Source organism: Bemisia tabaci, chromosome 4, assembly GCF_918797505.1.
Source record: "Bemisia tabaci chromosome 4, PGI_BMITA_v3".
Taxonomy (NCBI): Eukaryota; Metazoa; Arthropoda; class Insecta; order Hemiptera; family Aleyrodidae; genus Bemisia; species Bemisia tabaci.
Genome location: NC_092796.1, coordinates 58,370,502 through 58,389,171, shown reverse-complemented (window position 1 = coordinate 58,389,171; position 18,670 = coordinate 58,370,502). Strand labels below are relative to the sequence as shown.

Genomic DNA, 18,670 nt, shown 5'->3' with positions numbered 1-18,670 from the left:
TTTGCACACCAAAAGACAAGGATTCATCATGAGAAAGACCACAAACTTTGCATGGATTACCCTATCATAAAATAAACGATTAGAAGAAATTAGTCGCAGTCGCTGAGTGGAAACTGCACTGAGATCTCGCCGTACTTCGCCGTGACACGATAACACGTCGCAGTAACATAGCTGTAGCGTTTGTTGCCTACTTAGAAGTTTGAAGGCGAAATAGTATTTTCTGGTGACCGTAGTGTGGTGTGCAGATCTCGGCAAAACCGCAAAATTCAATCGAACCTGTAAGTTTGGCGAGGGGCTGTTTGAGAAGCCCCACCGGTTTGATACGCAATGTTATCAATGTTCGATGTATATTTATCAATGCACAATATTAGACCGCGTTAAGTAGAAAGGAACCCCAGCAAGTTAATTTTTTACATGAAAATGGTCGTAGATTATGTGCAAATTTCAGTGAATCTTCTACATAGTACGAGGCAAATTCCTCAAAATTTTCAAAGGGATCCGCTTACGTTCTTATGGAAAAAAAAATTTGGCAATAGCTGATGTATAGCTTGGTTTCTTTCTGTTAAACGAGGTCCAATAATTTTGAAAAGGACGCACTCAAGAGTCTGCATTAACGAGAGGATTTTTTGGTGATGACGTTCGACTGAAGGAGTGCTCTTGTTTCTAGCCTCTTGTTTCTTTTTTGCTTTTTTAAAGTCACGATTCTTTTCCAAGCAGTCTCGCCAAATCAACAGCCTGGAAATTTCCGCAGGAACAGCTCATTTGTGAAAATGAAGTCACCAAACAAAAATAACCGAGTCTCAGGAAATAAATTCCTAAAGGAAATTAAGTGACCTGTAATCTCGTCGATTGCAGAAGTCCCATGCAGACGGCTGGCAAATAATAGGACGATCGGGAAGTTCGGCGAAAATTGAGTTCGCCCAAAATTCAGGTGGCATTGCGCTCATGTTTAACGAAACAAAGAAGTCCTCTGCTATTCTGAACATGGCTTCGGGAGTGTAACCCTAAAAATAAAAAAGATAATGCATTAAAAGATAGTCAATACAGAAATGTGACAATGCGGCGCAAACAAAACAAAAAGGTCGAGATTTGGCACCGTTAACACCTCGATGCGGGATAAGAGCTACATAGATTTTCACTGGGGAAAAAAAACACGTTGGATCTAGAGTTCAGACTCTTGAAAACATTGACAAGAAAAAATACTCTTGATTCAATCGGATTTTTGCTTGAATCAAAACGAAATCCGCTTAAATTAAGAGGCTTGGTTCTTGATTAAAGCTCGATTCTGATTGAATCAAGAGTACTTTTTCTTGTCGATGTTTTTAAGAGTCTGGGCTCTAGATCCAATGTGTTTTTTTTTCCAGAGTTGTACTTACAAAGATGGTATGGAAAACCTCAGGGAAAAAGTGCAATATCCACGTCAAGGAACCTTTCCAATTCCATTTCATCTGTATGCGCTTCCTTTTCAAAATGCTATCAGGGAATTTCAATTAAATGAGTGCGGAACAAATTGATATTTAAGTGATTTTACACATAGACGCTTCATCACTTCGTTCAAATTTTTTCCTTTGAAAGTATTCAACTTTTTTTTTAAAAAAAAAATTGTCTGGTTATTACCTGCTGTAGCATCTGAGGAGTCACATCCAAGAAATTTTTACCCGGATAAGGGATCGTGATATCCAGTATATTGCTCCACGACTGCGCCCACATGTTTCCTGTGAAGAAAAGGATACATTTAACTTTAACCGTTGGTGAATAATACTGAGTGTATTCCAACAATGAAGGTGACTTGGTCACATGTTCTAATATTTCAGCCTTGGCTGCTAAATTCATTAGCCTTCAATCAGGCTGATATCCATATCTTAAAAGGGTATCTACCGATAAAAAGATTTAAGTCTACGTGACTCAATACTTTCTCAAGCTCCAGGGGTGATTCCAGCAAGTCGGCAACACTGTTAATACTGCATTTAAAGCCATTGAATACATCGATTCTAGGTGAGACAAGCTGCCTCACCAAGAATCGATTGTTTCACATACGTTTTAATAGGGGAAAATTAGTGTTGCCAACCTCCAAAAATCGCCACTGCCGGGCTCATATTAGAGAACAGATACCCTTTTTGTTAGCCAAGCGACGAATTGGACTACATTTCGCAGTTAGGAACTACAATTTCTTTCTCATCTGTAAAAACGTTTTTGTGTAAACGGGAACTAATGGTGCTTACGTTGTCTCTAGACTAAGCTAGAAATTTTCGTTCCTAATTGCAAAATATAGTTCAATTATCATATCACTATGCAATCGCTATTCTACCCCTTGCTCCACGGTAGCCTCCAAATACTTACAACAACTCTTATTACTTTTTTCCTTAGGTAAACTTACCAAGAATGTGAGCTGGGAGAGGAGCTTCCCGACTTATTTTCTCGGGTCCATACAGATCTCGTAGCTTCCTCCTGACGTAGGCATGGAGTTGCTCGTAGAGGGGTTTGATTTGCTCCCAGACATCTTCCAACTCGAATCTGAACGACGGAGACTCGTAGGGAAACATCCAATACTCAGAAGCATCTGTCATGTCTGGTGAACAAGCGAACAGAGATTGAATTAGAAAATGGCAATTAAACAAATTAACTTAACAACTTAAACAACTTTTACGCGTATGTAGCAGGTAATAACGTTCAACTCCCGAAAGATATAGAAAACTGAAAAAGTCCCCTTTTAGCCTTTGTGAAGAAGACGCAAGTCGATTTCAGCCGGTCATGATTTTCTGGTTTGCAGATCTTTTTATCAGTATTCTTTGGTAATCTTTGCAGTTGCATTTTAGTAAAATACCATTAGTCACGATAACATTTTGCGATTTCCAAGAAAACGCATTGAAATGGTTTCGTCAATGGTTATTTGTTTCAAATGATTATAGTTAATGACGAATCTAGTGCGTTTCAGGCTGTGTCCACTCATTTTTACCTATAAATAAATGCACGCAACAATGAGACTGAAAATCGGCCTTTAACTGGGACTTGAACGAGCAGCTTAATATCGACGGTACTAGTCCTAGACCAACGTATCTCGGTTTGCGACGTTGGGGTTTCCTGTTGTAATTTATTTTTTAAATAGAAAACTTACTCAACGGCAATTCTTAAAAAGTGCCGTGATTTTTTTTCTCTTTGCGAATAAATTCTGCTGAAACTTTTCAAATGATCTGAACTGATTTCCATTTGCTCTTTTTTAGAAAATAAAATATAAGCGAAGATTTCAAACACCGAAAACGATGTACGTGGTTGCGGACTCACACCGTCGGTATGCTCATTTTGTTCTTACACAATACTTTAGCCAAAGCATTTAGCGGAATGTACCAATTGGAGAATTTGCTAGAATGGTCCGTTGTGCTACACGCGCATCGATCTGAGAGCGGTTGCAACCGAAGCGCCTTTAATTTTTCACATACAACACAAGCAACTCTGAAGCAGCATTCGGATCGTCAGTTATTAAGTGATCAAAGTCGTATCGAGTTATTCTTATTTTCCAGTAAAAAAGAAGAGAACTTTATTCTTCCAGAGGTATTTTTTCAGGTCGACAAAAATAACGAGACAAGCAAACCTACGGATCATGTCTCAAAGATTTCAAGCCTCAGTGATGAACGGGTTTCAGGACATTTTGTCAACGATTTTTTGTCCACGCACCTTTTTTGTCCAGTAGTTTACGCCCAAACGTAAAATATGAACAATGACTTTGTCCAAGCGTTATATTTTAGTCGGTACGTAAAATTATATTGACAATATATAAATGAGAAATTGAGAGAAAAGGAGGTGTTGTTATGGTTGCTCATTTTCTAAATGAAATGTTACTTTCTCCTTTTGATTCATCTTTTTAAATTGTCATTGGCGAATATTTGGTTATATGTCTATCCTTAAAATATTGAATGTACAATATATACTTATATACATATGTATAGGTACTTTTTTTTATTTTTTTATTTTTTCTTTACGAAATTATTACTTCATTTTGGAAACATTTATATTTTAAAAACGTGACAAATATTTGTAAAACCTTTCCCAAACGACATTAATCTCAATGAGCCGCAGTTGTGCCGACAGAAACTGCGAAAATGAATAAAAGAGGGGAAAAAACCAAGAAGCGCGCAATCATTAGCTTTAACCCATTTGTACATCAATCTTTTAGAGTCAAATACGTCAAATTATGAGCGTTTCGTTGCGCGTTCACCCCAATGCAGCACAGTAAAAACACAAAATGTAAAAGAAAAAATTAAAGTGCTTTGGAAATCATTAAATTTGACACGGAGCCACCAATATTTAAAAACACACATTATATTATTATTCTCCTTTGATAATTAATACATATTTTTCCCATCAATTTAAATGAGAATAATCAATGCAGAGTCTGCAAACATTTCAAAATCATGCGTTAAAGAACGCTGACTATGCGAGTATAAATATTAGAGCCTAACAGAGCGGAGCGGCGTGCTGTCAGCGCGAGAGGCGCCTACAAACCTAAGTGGATACTTCTCGCATTGCACAATGCTTGAAGTATCCACTTAGGTTTGTAGGCGCCTATGCGCGTTTCGTGCTGGCCGCCCGCCGCTTATCGTGCACAGGAAAAATCTAGGAGCCTTTAGCTGAGGCAAATATAGAGTTTTATCCAGTTCAGGCGTAACAAGGTGGGAATTTCTTGAAAGATAATTAAGTCTTGTTACACCAAAGCTGTGTAGAGAGTTTTAGTGAATTTTGTCTCATGGAATTGACGCTCCCCCATTTTTAGCAAAAATCTCAACTATATATTATTCTCCGTTGGACCAAACAAACAAAGCAAAAAAAAGAAGCAAATCCTCATTCTTCCAAGACATTATACATTTTTATCCAAAAACGTCATGAGCAATTATTGTCGTTTGTACTTACGTGTGGGCCAATTAACTTTGGGTCTCAACTGACACGTGGACCAAAACTCCCCTGCCGAAAAAACGCGTTGACGTAAATTACTGGAAAAAACAGGTGCGCGGACAAAAAATCGTTGACGAAATGTCCTATAACCGCTGAGCTGAACTTACCTTAATCTACTAGTCCTGGTTTTAGGGTAAAAATTAGCAAACCTTAATTTTTTTCGCATTCCTCCTGCCTTGTTTCCTGTTAAAAACTTTTCTGTTTGCCACAAATGAAAGTGCACTGACGATGATTTAGTTCAGTTTCATTCTAATTTTGATGATGATGATGCCCCCTTCTACCCTCCCCCCCCCCACCCGATGAGTTTTAATCCAGAGACTTACTGTTAAGTTGTGCAGCGTAGTTACTCAAGTCTACCAAGTTCTCGAATAGATCCTTTATTTTCATTCCTGTCTTTCTCCGGAATTCCGTCCACGTATGTTGGAGCTCGTTCCAGTCACGACTTCGGGCCATAATTACGGATAATTCTACAACATATGAAATAAGTTAATAAATAAATTAAATAAGATTCGGTTAATTTTAAAATTAAAATGACGAGATTGTGACTGGGGCATTCTATTGGCAGCAGTTGTGATTCTTAAAAGTTGGCAACATTGCTTTTACCCGTTTGCATGCATGTAAAATAAATGATTGCAGGTGAGGCAGTCTGCCTAAATCGACTTTTTAAATGGATTTTTTGAATAGAGCAAAAAAGTGTTGCCGGATAGAAAACATCGACACTAGTTGTCACTTGTCTTAGCAGACTTGATGTTTTCGGATTAAGACAATGAATTAGCAACATATACAGGGTGAAGAGATTCATCGTTTTCTCCTGAATTATTTTTTTTATTTTAATCAATTCTCCTTCTTACACAGGAATTGGAATGAATTCTTGCACAGGAATTGGAATAAATCCTTGCACAGGAATTGGAATAGCCTGATAATGAAATATTTCCTTTCATTGAGACAGTTCTCGAATTACTGTTCACATCACTTAAATGATTGAAGAGTCGCACATTCTGTGTATATAAATATAACAATATCAATAATGATTACCTGGATCGAGCCTCAAGTTGCACCTGAGGGGGCTTTGATGGGCGCATATTGTTGCACTGTTGTATATTGCGAGCATTTCATTTATCAGGGAATTATACTGAAACCCAGAGAGAAAACATAATGAGGAAGGAAAGTAAATGTGACAAGTATTTGTTATACTCACTGAAATGGATATACGGTCAAAATGCGTTTTCGGAGGAATTTTGAATTCTTCAAAAGGTCAGCTGGCTAAAACTGTCTGGAGGGGGGGGGTGTATATATTTTCGGCATATTTACTTTCGAAATATTTCACTTTGTTCCACGTCCAGTATTTTTTGCTCTGTTTTACTTTGAGGAGCATTGTTTGTTTTGTAGAAAAAAAATAATGATATGCGGTTACCAGACCCTCTAGAAAAAATTATTCTTGGAAAATCTAGTTGCATGCATCAGACTCCCGGTAGTCTTAATGAATCCTCCACCGAACATATGTTCAGCACAACCAGGAATCTATTTGATTGCTATATTTTTACAGGATCAAATGCATATATACCCTAGCGGTCTAGTAACCGCTGAAATGATTTTCCCTGTAAAAGATATAATTTGGTAAAATCGTTTTAGAAAAATTTTGAGTAAAATAGTATAAAAAACTAAAGACCTATGACGATTCTATTTTCATAAGTTGGTTCGGTAAAAAAATATAATCAAGAGTAATTAATTAAATTTATCTAATAATTTTAGTAAACAAATATAGAAAATCAATCGAGTTTTCCAAAGAATCGAAACGAATAAATATGAAATCCGCAAAAATGACCTGCACCACGCTTGAAATTTGATGTCACTTTTGAGGCATACGTTTGGGATTTGTAAATATTCATATTCACTCCTTTAAAGTGTGCAACAGTCATGATCAGCAAGAATTCTCGATGGACATCTTTTAGTCTTAGCATCTCCGTATTTAAACACTCCAACAACGTTTACGACGCCTTCTTGGTTGGATACAAAATAGGTGTATAAGAAGTTGCTCACGTGGAAAGTGAAGGGGCAATTGCTGCTGTTTTCGACGGGGTCTCCAAGTATCTTGGGAACCTCTCGGCTTCTCTCATTACTTAAATTTAGTTTTGGTACTTTTCTTTTCCAGTTTAACTATCAAAGCTTTACAATTCAAATAAGGGTGATTCATAGCAAAGAAAGTTACTCGAATGACCGAAAATTAATGACAGCTCTTCCTAATACTTGTATGTGAGTCGACTAGTTTCCCAAAGGAAAAATAAAGTAAGACAGGAAGTCTGCAACGTGGGAAACAGAGACTAATAATTATCTAGCAATAATTATCAGGAGGTTTAGCACTTTGACCATCGATACTTCATAGAAATTCTCATACTCTACTTTCAGGTTTTCTTATCCAATTAATTTAGGGCTCAAATTTTTTTCAATGCTTGAAAGTCTTTTTTCGGTTGAAAAGCCATAAAAATAGCAGGGCCACTAGTTTGCGAGGAAACTTACCCTGTTGAGTTGGTCTCGCGGCAAAGCTGCATGGCCAACCACTGCCAAGTATTTGAGCTGTCTTCGCAGTTTTTGATCTTGGACACCATCCTCGTCGATCTGGGAGACCAGTTCATGAACTTTTCGCTGGAAGTCAGCGTGCGCTAGTTGTGACTCCAACTGAAATACAAAATTGTTCTCTGTCAGTTCGTATATCAGTGCAAAGCTGACGAAATCTCTAGGCGATTTTGCCGCTAAAGTTTGAACATGAAGTAGAAAATCATAAAAATTCACCCACTCTTTCGCTTTTTGCACTAGACCTATCTTTCTGTAGTGCATTGTAATTAAATAACCTATTATGAAGTGTTATTTCTGTTGAAGTAAATTAGAGAAATATTCACCTGGACCAGCACTCATTCCCATTCAATGGTTTGACGCTCAAGCATAATTTCTTTAAGATATCAGGTGTTGCGACACATTAATAGCATACTCTAGTAATTAAACATTATAGTTACGCACGATGTAGCAGAAATAAATTGACAGTCATCATTCGTTGCTCTTTTTGAAAAAACAGATTAAATGACGACTTTATTGTTATATAAGCTTTGAGTTAAAAATACATTTTCGTTTCCGCTAACAGAGGATACTTTGCAGATCATCAAATATTCGGTGAGAGGGTGTTTACCACTGATCACCATAGCTTTTTGAATTTCTATTTATTATAAAATCCACAATTGTTTTAAAACGCGACATTCCATGATGTAAATAAATATCAACGTGATGCAAATTGAATAAATTACTTTATTGAGGTGCACCCCACGTGACTTCGAACAAATAGGCAAAAAAAAAATCAGTTCTAGCAATTAGACTGCCTCGAAAGTCTAATGAAAATCAACCTAATTTCGAAGATAAATACATTGGGGCGCGCGAAAAGGTGCTGTTTACATTTTAGGACGAAACTTCAATAGCGTAAGAACACAATATCTTCAAGTCTCACCTCGGAATTAAGGTGGTATTATTGTGCCTTTCAAAACCTCAATCAATGTTTAAATTCTAAGCATTTTAATAAAAAAACAGAAATTATTCGACTAGAGGGGGGGGGGGACTATGACATGGGTGTTTTCTTGTTAAAATTGCACAGGTGAAATGTAAGTAATTTGCACAGGAGCAAAGCCACAAGTTTGTGCTGAGTTGTTCAAATACATCAAATTTTATTTCGGCCTTCACACATTCAATTTCCTGAATCCACAACAGCGCATTGACGCGTCAGAAATACCAATTTTTTTTTGAGCAGATATTATTCCCCATTAAATATAACCCTGCTGAATCATCGCAGGGAGGCAAAATGAAACGGAAAACAAACGATCGGTTAATCATTGGCATGGTCAGAATTGGTTATTTGTGCCACGGAGGCATCTTAATTGGGTTCAATTGTACCGAACGAATATTAATTGGGATCATTTGAACCGAAAAAATCAGTAATGTAGAACGGCCAAGAATTCCAGAGTTGATTGAGTAAGTACAGCCTGCCTTTTTTTGTCTAATTAAAAGTCAAAAACTATGTTTAGAGAAATTTTCCTCCCATTTTTTTTATGTTCCTACGGATTTTTCCGCCAATATTTTCACCACTTTCATTGGCATCTACTTTTTTTCAATCGCCTAACTATCGGTGAGCCGGCACATTTTCAAGAAGAAAATCCAAGTGCTAAATTTGTATTTCACAAGAAATTAAATTTTCACCTTCACGATTTTTCCCACGCTAGCTTGTATAAAGTGCACATTTCATGTTTTCAATACCAGCGCTGAATGTGCTTTTGTTTCGCTCTATAGTCAGTTATATTTTACCGCTCTCAATGGTCACAAAATTTTTTGTTTAAGTTGACTTTTTTTCATTTTTTTGAGGAGGGGGCATATTATATATGCTATTCCTGTAATATTTCAATACAATATTAGTAGTAATAGTTTCAATAAGTAGGTAATGTATATTCGGAATGATCAAGTACGCGACAAAATATCAAAATTAACCAAAGATCCAAGTTAAAGAAGGAGAAATTCAGAAGTAAAAGACGGTTATTGTATGAATATGTTTTACGGGAGAGGAAGAAGGGAAATAATATAAATCAGTGATAGTTGATGGTCAAGAATAAGATAAAGAGAAAAGGATTTTATTTCCAAGCACTGAGAGAGCTGTTCGAAGTCATGCGGGTATCTATAGTTATTCCCCTTAAAGTTGGCTACGTCTAAATCTACTATGTTAGTATGTTCAAAATTTTTACGACGCCAGGCCAGGAGACTATATTGAAACTATTGCTGGTCTAAATAAAAATAGAAGAATACGAATAACATACAAATAAAGCTTATCTACTGTGACCCAGCATGATCTTACAAGTTAAAAAGACATACGTAAAAATATACAGTGGACGGGGAAAGGGAAGAAAAGATGAAACTAATTGGTGAGTAATTATTTTCAACTTGAACTTCTCATTCTCGGTCGAGACAGTAATCTTGTTCTCAACAAAGGAAGCAAATAATTTCCTTCCACTTTTTCATGAATATCCTTGGACGTAAGAACGAGACAATCTATTTAAGTACGCCCATTAAGCTCATTTTGAAAGCATGAGAGATGTAAATGAAAACATAAACCTTGTCTTTCATAACTCGTACCCATGGAAATTGTCCGTCGATGAGTGGCGTGGTGCCTTACTCCTCTCCTGTATGACGTAATAAAACTGAGAGCGAACTGCAAGATGCTCTTCAGTTACCGAAAATTATCAAAGGAGGGAAAAATGAAATATTAATTCTTTCAGCTAACATTTTTTTTTTAAATTATTAGTTTCTGACATCCTTTCATCCTATAGGAGAAACTTTTGTCAACTATTAAAATTATAAATTTGTGCAAGGTCTGAAGAAAAATCGGAAATATTCTTGGTCCAAGAGAGAGGAAATTCCACAAAAAAGGAGCAAAAAATCATTTTTCACATTCCTTTTTTCGTGAACAAGCAAAAATGACGATATTACTCATGAGCTATCAAGGTATGAAAAATATGTCATTGATATGCACCTACTAAATGAAGGTAATAAAATTATCATGTTAAGATCAAAGATCTCAATTATAATAAAACGCAGTGAACAATAAATCATGCCTTCAATCATTTTATCCAACATGTATGCCGAGGAAGTAATACGTGTTTTATGATCGCAATTATGATAATTTTATAATAACGATGTCAGCATAATTTTCAGATATTTACGACTAGTATGAAATAGATAAGCCGTCCATAAGACAGACTCTTTCATGCAACCCATCGTTTAATTTTCTTCCTTTTTTCCGAGCATGGATTGATTAGAAACAAGTAGAGGCCTCTGTTAGGAAACCTGGCAAAAAGCCGGTTTCAGTCACGGAAATTTCAATAATTCGGTCATGTTCTCCGCGCTTCGTTATGAAGGAATGATAGATGACGAAGTTGTGTGTTTCCAAATCACCCTCTACTCCTCCTTCACTCTGGGCCTTGTAATATGATCAAATCTGATTTTAACGTTCACAGGGTCATGCTTTAGATTCAACTCGGGTACCAATCAGAGCTCTTCGTCCCGGCATGACCTTGAAAATTTGATGACCTGGTTTGATATTACGACAGACTCTAAAGTCTTCACGTTTGGAAATATACTATCGCAGATGCACCGCGATTTTGAGAACAAGAAGGAGATGGAAAAGGGGAGGGGGAAGAGGTAACGGAAGAAGAGGAAGAATAAAAGAAAGAAGAAGTATAAGAAGAAAAAGAAAAATAATAAGTGTAACGATAGGTTTCTTCAATAAATATTCCATATTTTACTGTTAGTCCATTGACTCTGTGTGTATGGAACAGTTAACATTTTAGGATTTAATCCTCCATTTTGTTCTACCCGTTAAGAACAAGGAATACAAAAGGAGCGCTATGTGGTAACATATTAACATAATTCGTTATTTTCTTGAAATAGCACCGTGAACAGGAATTTGGTCTTTTAAGTCGTCCTTTCCTTCGACGCTGGTATCGTGAAACTTGTGGTTACGCATGGTGGATTGATGCTCATTCATCTCAAGGTTTTAAGGATATCACTGAAGTCTTCTAATCTATCCATAGCCTGAGTAATAACAACGATAACCCTCTCTATATAACATGCAAGTCAGTCTCGCTTACCAATCTTTATGGTGTCAATGGCAATGCGCTGTGCTGCAAGGGACGGCAAGAGTAAAATGCCTTCAAATTTTTTGCATGCGACATGCACATCCATGGAGCACGTGCAGTTGCATCCAGGCGTTGTTACCAATGTTGCGTCAAATGCATCGACTGAGATAATCACTTTTCTACTGTTCACGAATGAAATCATTTTTCTTTGACGCGGAAACTTTTGAGGTGTTAGTATGTTAAAAAAATATGATCAATACCTGCTCTCAGAAGTTACGACGAGTTCTTACTAAAAACCGTCTTATTTTAAAACCCGTCAATTTTGATGTGTGCCCAAAAAATTTTTAGCCATATATCCAATTTTTTTATCATGTCTATCTTTTTATCAAGAGAGCTATCGACTTATTATGCTCGAAATTTTGAGCCGAGACTTTTTATCGGCAAAGAGAGAATAATTTTGAATCTTTGTATGCAGATAGCGCCCCCTTCGACTAGAAAATATATCTAGAGAGCCTCGTAAATAAACTTGCAAAATAAGAAAGAAGGAGAAAAATATTTTGATAGGAGTAATTTCAAAATTAAAAATTTCAACATTTTCAGCCAAATTGGAACGGGGGGGGGGGGTGTCCATGGCGTCGCTGGTATAGAACATTCTGAGAGGGGGGGGGGGTTGTAGACAAGAGAGAGGAAATAGGTTTTGGGATAAAAATGCAAAAAATAGAAAAGCTCCGAACGCATCAAGTTTTCCACAAAGTTTCTTGGGTCCTGAGCAAGACACTGAAGGATATGTGCAACTAGCGTGAGTATGAGATGAAGGTTATTGAGCATGGAGTGCGCTGGGATATTACGCCTGCCATGGGCCATTCAGATCCGTCCATTGGCCGAGTGGCCATTCATTTACGACGTGGCCGAAGCCGAGCATGGATGGCAGTTGGATGGCTGGGTGGCTGAATGGCGCTAGATCGGAAGTGTGGGAGAAAGATGAAATACCGGGAGCCAAATCGAGCGGAAGGTCAAAGCTCAGCATCTCCGCTAGCACGCGCATGTGCGGTTGTCCACCCGCCTCTGCCAGATTTTCAAGAATCCGATACGTTCCGACAATAATAATTGAAATTATTGGTGTTCTCTCGGCTGTATTGCTATGGCAATAAACTTTAGCGTCAACAATGTGATCGTATTCGATAGTGGTTCGATGCATCCGTTTGGTTCAAAACAATAGAACATAACCACAAACAAGAAGTTTAAGATTTAATTAAGAAAAGCTGAAAATTAGACAATTCCTAACAATTTCACTGTAAATTGCCATTTTACTCATTAGAATCAGATTAATCAGATTCCCTCGGATTACTCAATTGACTTTTGAGGCTTTTCTTACATTTTGAACCAAGCGACATCGATACAATCTGACCAGTTTGATGTATCGAATACGATCCATTGCGGCGAGGAAAATGTTTGTTGTACAACTTTGGTAAAAACGCTCGGATGCATCTACACGTGCTCGATGGATGTCCGTGTTGCATACAAGAAAATTGAAGTCACCTTGGTTTTCCTTTCCCTCACAGTGATGGTTAATCAGGTAAAATGTTGCCGTGAAATGTCTGTGAGAAAGTTTTCTCATTATGGTGAGTTGAAAATGATCGATTCTCTGAGTGAGAAATAATGGATATGAGCCACTAGTGAACCTTTTAAATATTTAAAATTAAATTTAGTAATGCTTTGAATCCAACTTTCATTATTTTTGAAAAAAATCTTCTTTGGAGAAAAACGCATTTAAAGTTCTGACAAAGTGTCCAAGTCCCATAGTTTTCCCCTCAAAACAGTGTTTCTTGGACTGTCAGTTTCAAATAGACATACGAGGTCTGTTAGATTAGAAACCGGATTTTGGTCATAACTAGCCTACTGTGCGTCCAAATTAAGTTTTCTTGATCTTTCCTGATAGCTGGAAATATACTTAAGAACGCTACGCTCACAGATTTGAAAAATCTCAATTAGTTTCGTTGGTATGTGGCTTCAAGTACGGCAACCTCATGGGTGTTTTGCGATTTTTATGTTTGACCGAACTTTGTCTCTCTTTTTTCGGTCTTGCACTACATTTTTCAATCCACAAAGATGATTGGAGTTTTGTCTCCGTATCTTAGCCATACACTCAAGTATTATCACCGAAAATTATCCTATCCAAAAATGTAGGATCATTGTTAGAACGTTCAAGCAGCTATAGGGAAATTAACATTTGGTTGGATTTTGTTCAACGGACAACAATCAAGGGGCAAGTGTACCTGAAACTCGATGCATGTCCACATATTCTATCAAAATTGTAATGTCTAATCAAATTGTATGTACAGAGCCTTCAGAAATATTACACTGTTCAGCAAGCTCGTAACGACCATTTCCGAGACTTTTGCCCGCACTTCTTCCACGTGACAAATGTTAGTTGCCGTTGATGGTCGATTCCCATGCTCCTCATCTTCAACGAACTCCTGACAAGTTTTGAATCGTTTAACCCACTCAAAATAGTGAGAACAACTCATAAAATGATCTTGGTAAACTTTACTTAGCATACCAAAAGTTTCGGTGCAAGGTATACCGAGCTTAACAAAATGTAATGTTAAATCTTTGCTCTGTCAGTGATCGCATGATGAAAATCGCAAAATGCACCTGACTTCCTCGTATTCAAGATGACACAGAATAAACATTGATCAAAATAAACAAAATCTGTGAACGTAGCGTTCTTTAGTACGTTATCAGCTATCAGAAAAGTCCACAAAAACCTAATTCGGACGCACAGTAAACTAGTTATGACCAAAATCCGGTTTCTAATCTAACAGACCTCGTAGTTCGGTGAGATTTGATAAATCTCAGGGCGTCTTTGATCCATGATGTTATAAAATAATCTCCTGAGATTGAAGTGGCGATGGCTTAATTTTGAGTTTCTCGGATTTAAGGCTCCTTCTCACGCGGGCAGTTTGAAATTAAGTCTGAAAGATAAAAGGTAAAATTTTCAAAGATTTTTCAAGATAGATAGAAAACTTTTATAGATAGAAACCATTATAAACTTCAATACGAAGCATTCTAGTATGTATGAAAATAAAGTCTAATGAGCGCTTATACGTGCATTTAACGATCGAAATATAATAGACCTGGCAATGTCGGCAACATATTATACACCAATATGATAAAGGCACGGGCAAGGCAGACAAATTGCTCTAGTATCCAGGCGGTTTTATCGCGAAGGTCAATGCTATGCTATATATTCTGATTCAATTAAACTCAAAGAAAACCCGAGCATGGCCACTACAATAAACTTGCGTCGTCCCAATTATCATGATCGGAGCCGCCGGTACTCATCATGGCCTATATTTTGATGAGGTTTGTATCGAGGTGCCGGAAGTCAATCGAACCCCCATGCAGAATACTTAGAATCATTTTTTGGACTTGGATTCATGAGGCTTTTCGCAATTCCTTGGTTGAACCAAGAAACTTTTATAAGTCTTGCCTTAATTCTTGATGTGGAACGAGTATGAACCAAAATTCACCTAGTGCGCATGGCTCATAGTTTACTTTCAGAGATTTCTCTATCCTTAAATGGCGCTTCTAAAATACTATTTTTTTTTTATTTTATTTTTTTTTTTTTTGAAAATGGTTTTTCTATTTAGGGTTTATACACCCTCCCACCCTCTCTCATGTATCGGACTACCGATGCATAAGAACGTACCAATGTCCCTTCGGACGACCGAAAACGGTTATAGGACATTTCGTCAACGATTTTTTGTCCGCGCGACTGTTTTTTCCAGTAACTTACGTCCACGCGTATTTTCGGCACGGGAGTTTTGGTCCACGTGCCAGTTGAGACCCAAAGTTACTTGGCCCACATGTAAATACAAACGACAATTGCTCACGACGTTTTTGGATGAAAATATATAATGTCTTGGAAGAATGAGGGTTTGCTTGTTTTTTAGTTTTGTCTGTTTGGTCCAACGGAGAATAATATATAGTTGAGAGTTTTGGTAAAAATGGGGGAGCGTCAATTCCATGAGACAAAATTCACTAAAACTCTCTACACCGCTTTGGTGTAACAGGACTTAGTTATCTTTCAAGAAATTCCCACCTTGTTATACCTAAACCGGATAAACCTCTATATTTGCCTCAGTTAAAGGCTCTTAGATTTTTCTTGTGTACGATAAGTATCTTGATTTATTTTGCGAGGAAAGATCTGCACTTTTAAAGGATGCCTGTCATTCTTGATACGTTCAATTAATTTCGTATAATACTGTGCAACACCTCTGTTGTGAAATAGTTGCTTCAGGCGCCGCCGCACGGCGGGCGGGCGGTCAACGCGCACCGTGCATTGGCGCCTACAAACCTAAGTGGATACTTCAAGCATTGTGCATTGCGTGAAGTATCCACTTAGGTTTGTAGGCGCCAGTGAGCCTCTCGCGCTGGCAGCACGCCGCTCCGCTCTGTTAGGCTTTAATACTTAGCGTTTTTTAACTCATGATTTTGAGATGTTAGCACACTCTGCATTGATTATTCTCATTTAAATTGATGGTAAAAAAAATTGCATCAATTTATCAAAAGAGAATAATAATATAATGTGTGTTTTTTAAATATTGGTGGTTCCGTATCAAATTTAATGATTTCCAAAGCACTTTAATTTTTTCTTTTACATTTTGTGCTTTTATTGTGCTGCAGCGAGGTGTACCGCAACAAACGCTCAAATTTGACGTATTTGACTCTAAAAGATCGATGTACAAATGGGTTAAACTAAGATTGCGTGCTTCTTGGTTTTTTCCCCTCTTTTATTCATTTTTGCAGTTTCTGTCGGCACAACTGCGGCTCATTGAGATTAATGTCGTTTGGGAAAGGTTTTACAAATATTTGTCACGTTTTTAAAATATAAATGTTTCCAAAATGAAGTAATAATTTCGTAAAGAAAAAATAAAAAAATAAAAAAAAGTACCTATACATATATAAGTATATTGTACATTCAATATTTTAAGGATAGACATATAACCAAATATTCGCCAATGACAATTTAAAAAGATGATTCAAAAGGAGAAAGTAATAACATTTCATTTAGAAAATGAGCAACCATAACAGCACCTCCTTCTCTCTCAATTTCTCATTTCCATATTGTCAATCTAATTTTATACACCGACTAAAATATAACGCTTGGACCAAGTCACTGTTGCTTATTTTACGTGTGGGCGTAAATTACTGGACAAAAAAGGTGCGCGGACAAAAAATCGTTGACAAAATGTCCTGAAACCACCGAAAACACACGGTCAAATTAGACAATATTGGCCCCGCATTTATGTTACTTCATGTCTACTTCCTCCGGTTACTTTGTCTTACCGTGCATGCTCATGATCCGGGCGGTTTTTATTATTCCAAAGTGATCCTTACTTTGTAACAACTGTCACAAGATTCTAAAATCACACGCAACTGATCCGTTCGTAAGTTTGCATATCAAAATCCGCGGAACTAGCTTAATCAACAAACCGCGAAAATCAAAGTGACGGATTCTGCGCGATTCTGTTTTCTAGATTATCCTCTTCCGTCCGCACGTGTGACTCACCTCGTCGCCCCTCTGACGTAAGGACACAACGCAATTTCCATATGAGCCCTGTTCTGTGTTTAACTCAATGCTTCCCGGGGCTCATGTAGGAATAGAGATACGCCCTTACGTCGAGGTGAGTGGATGGCGGATAGGGGATCTCGGCGCGGCGTTTACAAGTATGAGCGTAATAAATGAATGTTTAGTCATGGTGCAGGTGAATGCAAATGGTCATTAATTAAATCTAGTCGGAATTTCTCACGCTGCTCGCTGCTGCACCCGAAGATACTTGATGTAAGAGTAGACGGCCCGGGAGTGACAGCTCACCGGCACCGGTTGCGATTCGCTTGACCTTGCCCCGCTCAATGCTCATGCACTCGGATCCATGTGGAACGCCCTGGGCGCTTTGCATTTTGCGTGTCTCTATGATTTTAGGCGCATCTATTCATTTTTTCTCCATGAGACCATAAAAGCACCGTAAAAATCGACGGATGGAATTATGCGCTGGAGTCGATAAAGCGCCCAAAAACCCCGAGCGATATGAATGCAAAGTAAAATTACACCATAATGTGTTGACACTCCGGAAAAAGAGTAAATTTCCGCACCGTAGTAGTGTAAGTCACTCTATAACACTGGAAAAAAAAAAACATATTTGATCTAGAGTCCAGGCTCTTGAAAACATCGACAAGAAAAAGTACTCTTGATTCAATCAGAATTTAGCTTAAATCAGGAACCAAGCCTCTTAATTTAAGTGGATTTCGTTTGATTCAAGCAAAAATCCGATTGAATCGAGCGTATTTTTTCTTGTCAATGTTTTCAAGAGTCCGGACTCCAGATCCAATTTTTTTTTCCAGTGAAGGAGAATAATAGATTCCGCTCCGCGCCGCATTCATATTACTTGGGGGTTTTCGGCGCTATGTAGACTTCGGCACAGAATTTCACTCCCAAATGTTTAACAGTGAGGACTAAAGGGGTAGTGTAAGGTGGTAGCATATGATAGAACTATTTGAGGGGGTTGGTTTGACCACTTGAAAATTTTTAAAAACAAAGGAATGCTTGTTTTTTTTGAGAATGGGATACATGGTGGTATACTCACCATACGCCAACTCTGTCCAACCTGGAAAACTAAAAATAATTATGTACCTACTGTATCACATCAGCGAATGTTCGGAAGGCTTCAGGACTCTCAAATTCGGATTTTTTGTGGTCGTTTATCTGGAAAAATCTCATTTTTCTTAGCCTCTGTGTCAATTTAGCGACACCAAATTCTGGGGAGGAAAGTTCCGCCCCCTCACCTTTAGGGTTAATTATTTCGCAAGGGAATGGGCCTATTTTGGATTTCTTGGTACCGATTTGAGGAAAACTTTTTCGTCCTTTCTAAGCTTGGTGTAATAATTTCAAAATTTTGACGGAAACCCTCGTCACGAACCCCTTTTACCGCCAGAGAAGGGCCCGGGGAAGGGGGGGGGGGTTCAGAGCTGTAAAATTTAAATTCCTTGGGGTCATT

At 37.7% G+C, this 18,670-nt stretch overlaps 1 protein-coding gene across 1 annotated transcript in view; it reads right to left on the bottom strand.

The window, feature by feature from the left end:
• Positions 1 to 18,670, bottom strand: part of Ance-3 (angiotensin-converting enzyme Ance-3) — a 192,111-nt gene that overhangs the window by 98,653 nt on the left and 74,788 nt on the right. Inside the window, exons 3-8 of the mRNA XM_072299652.1 lie at positions 7,465 to 7,623; positions 5,983 to 6,079; positions 5,271 to 5,414; positions 2,378 to 2,569; positions 1,618 to 1,715; positions 835 to 1,004 (exon numbers count right to left, since the gene is read on the bottom strand). Coding sequence (XP_072155753.1) covers positions 835 to 1,004; positions 1,618 to 1,715; positions 2,378 to 2,569; positions 5,271 to 5,414; positions 5,983 to 6,079; positions 7,465 to 7,623 — 860 coding nt within the window. The remainder of the gene's footprint in view (positions 1 to 834; positions 1,005 to 1,617; positions 1,716 to 2,377; positions 2,570 to 5,270; positions 5,415 to 5,982; positions 6,080 to 7,464; positions 7,624 to 18,670) is intronic.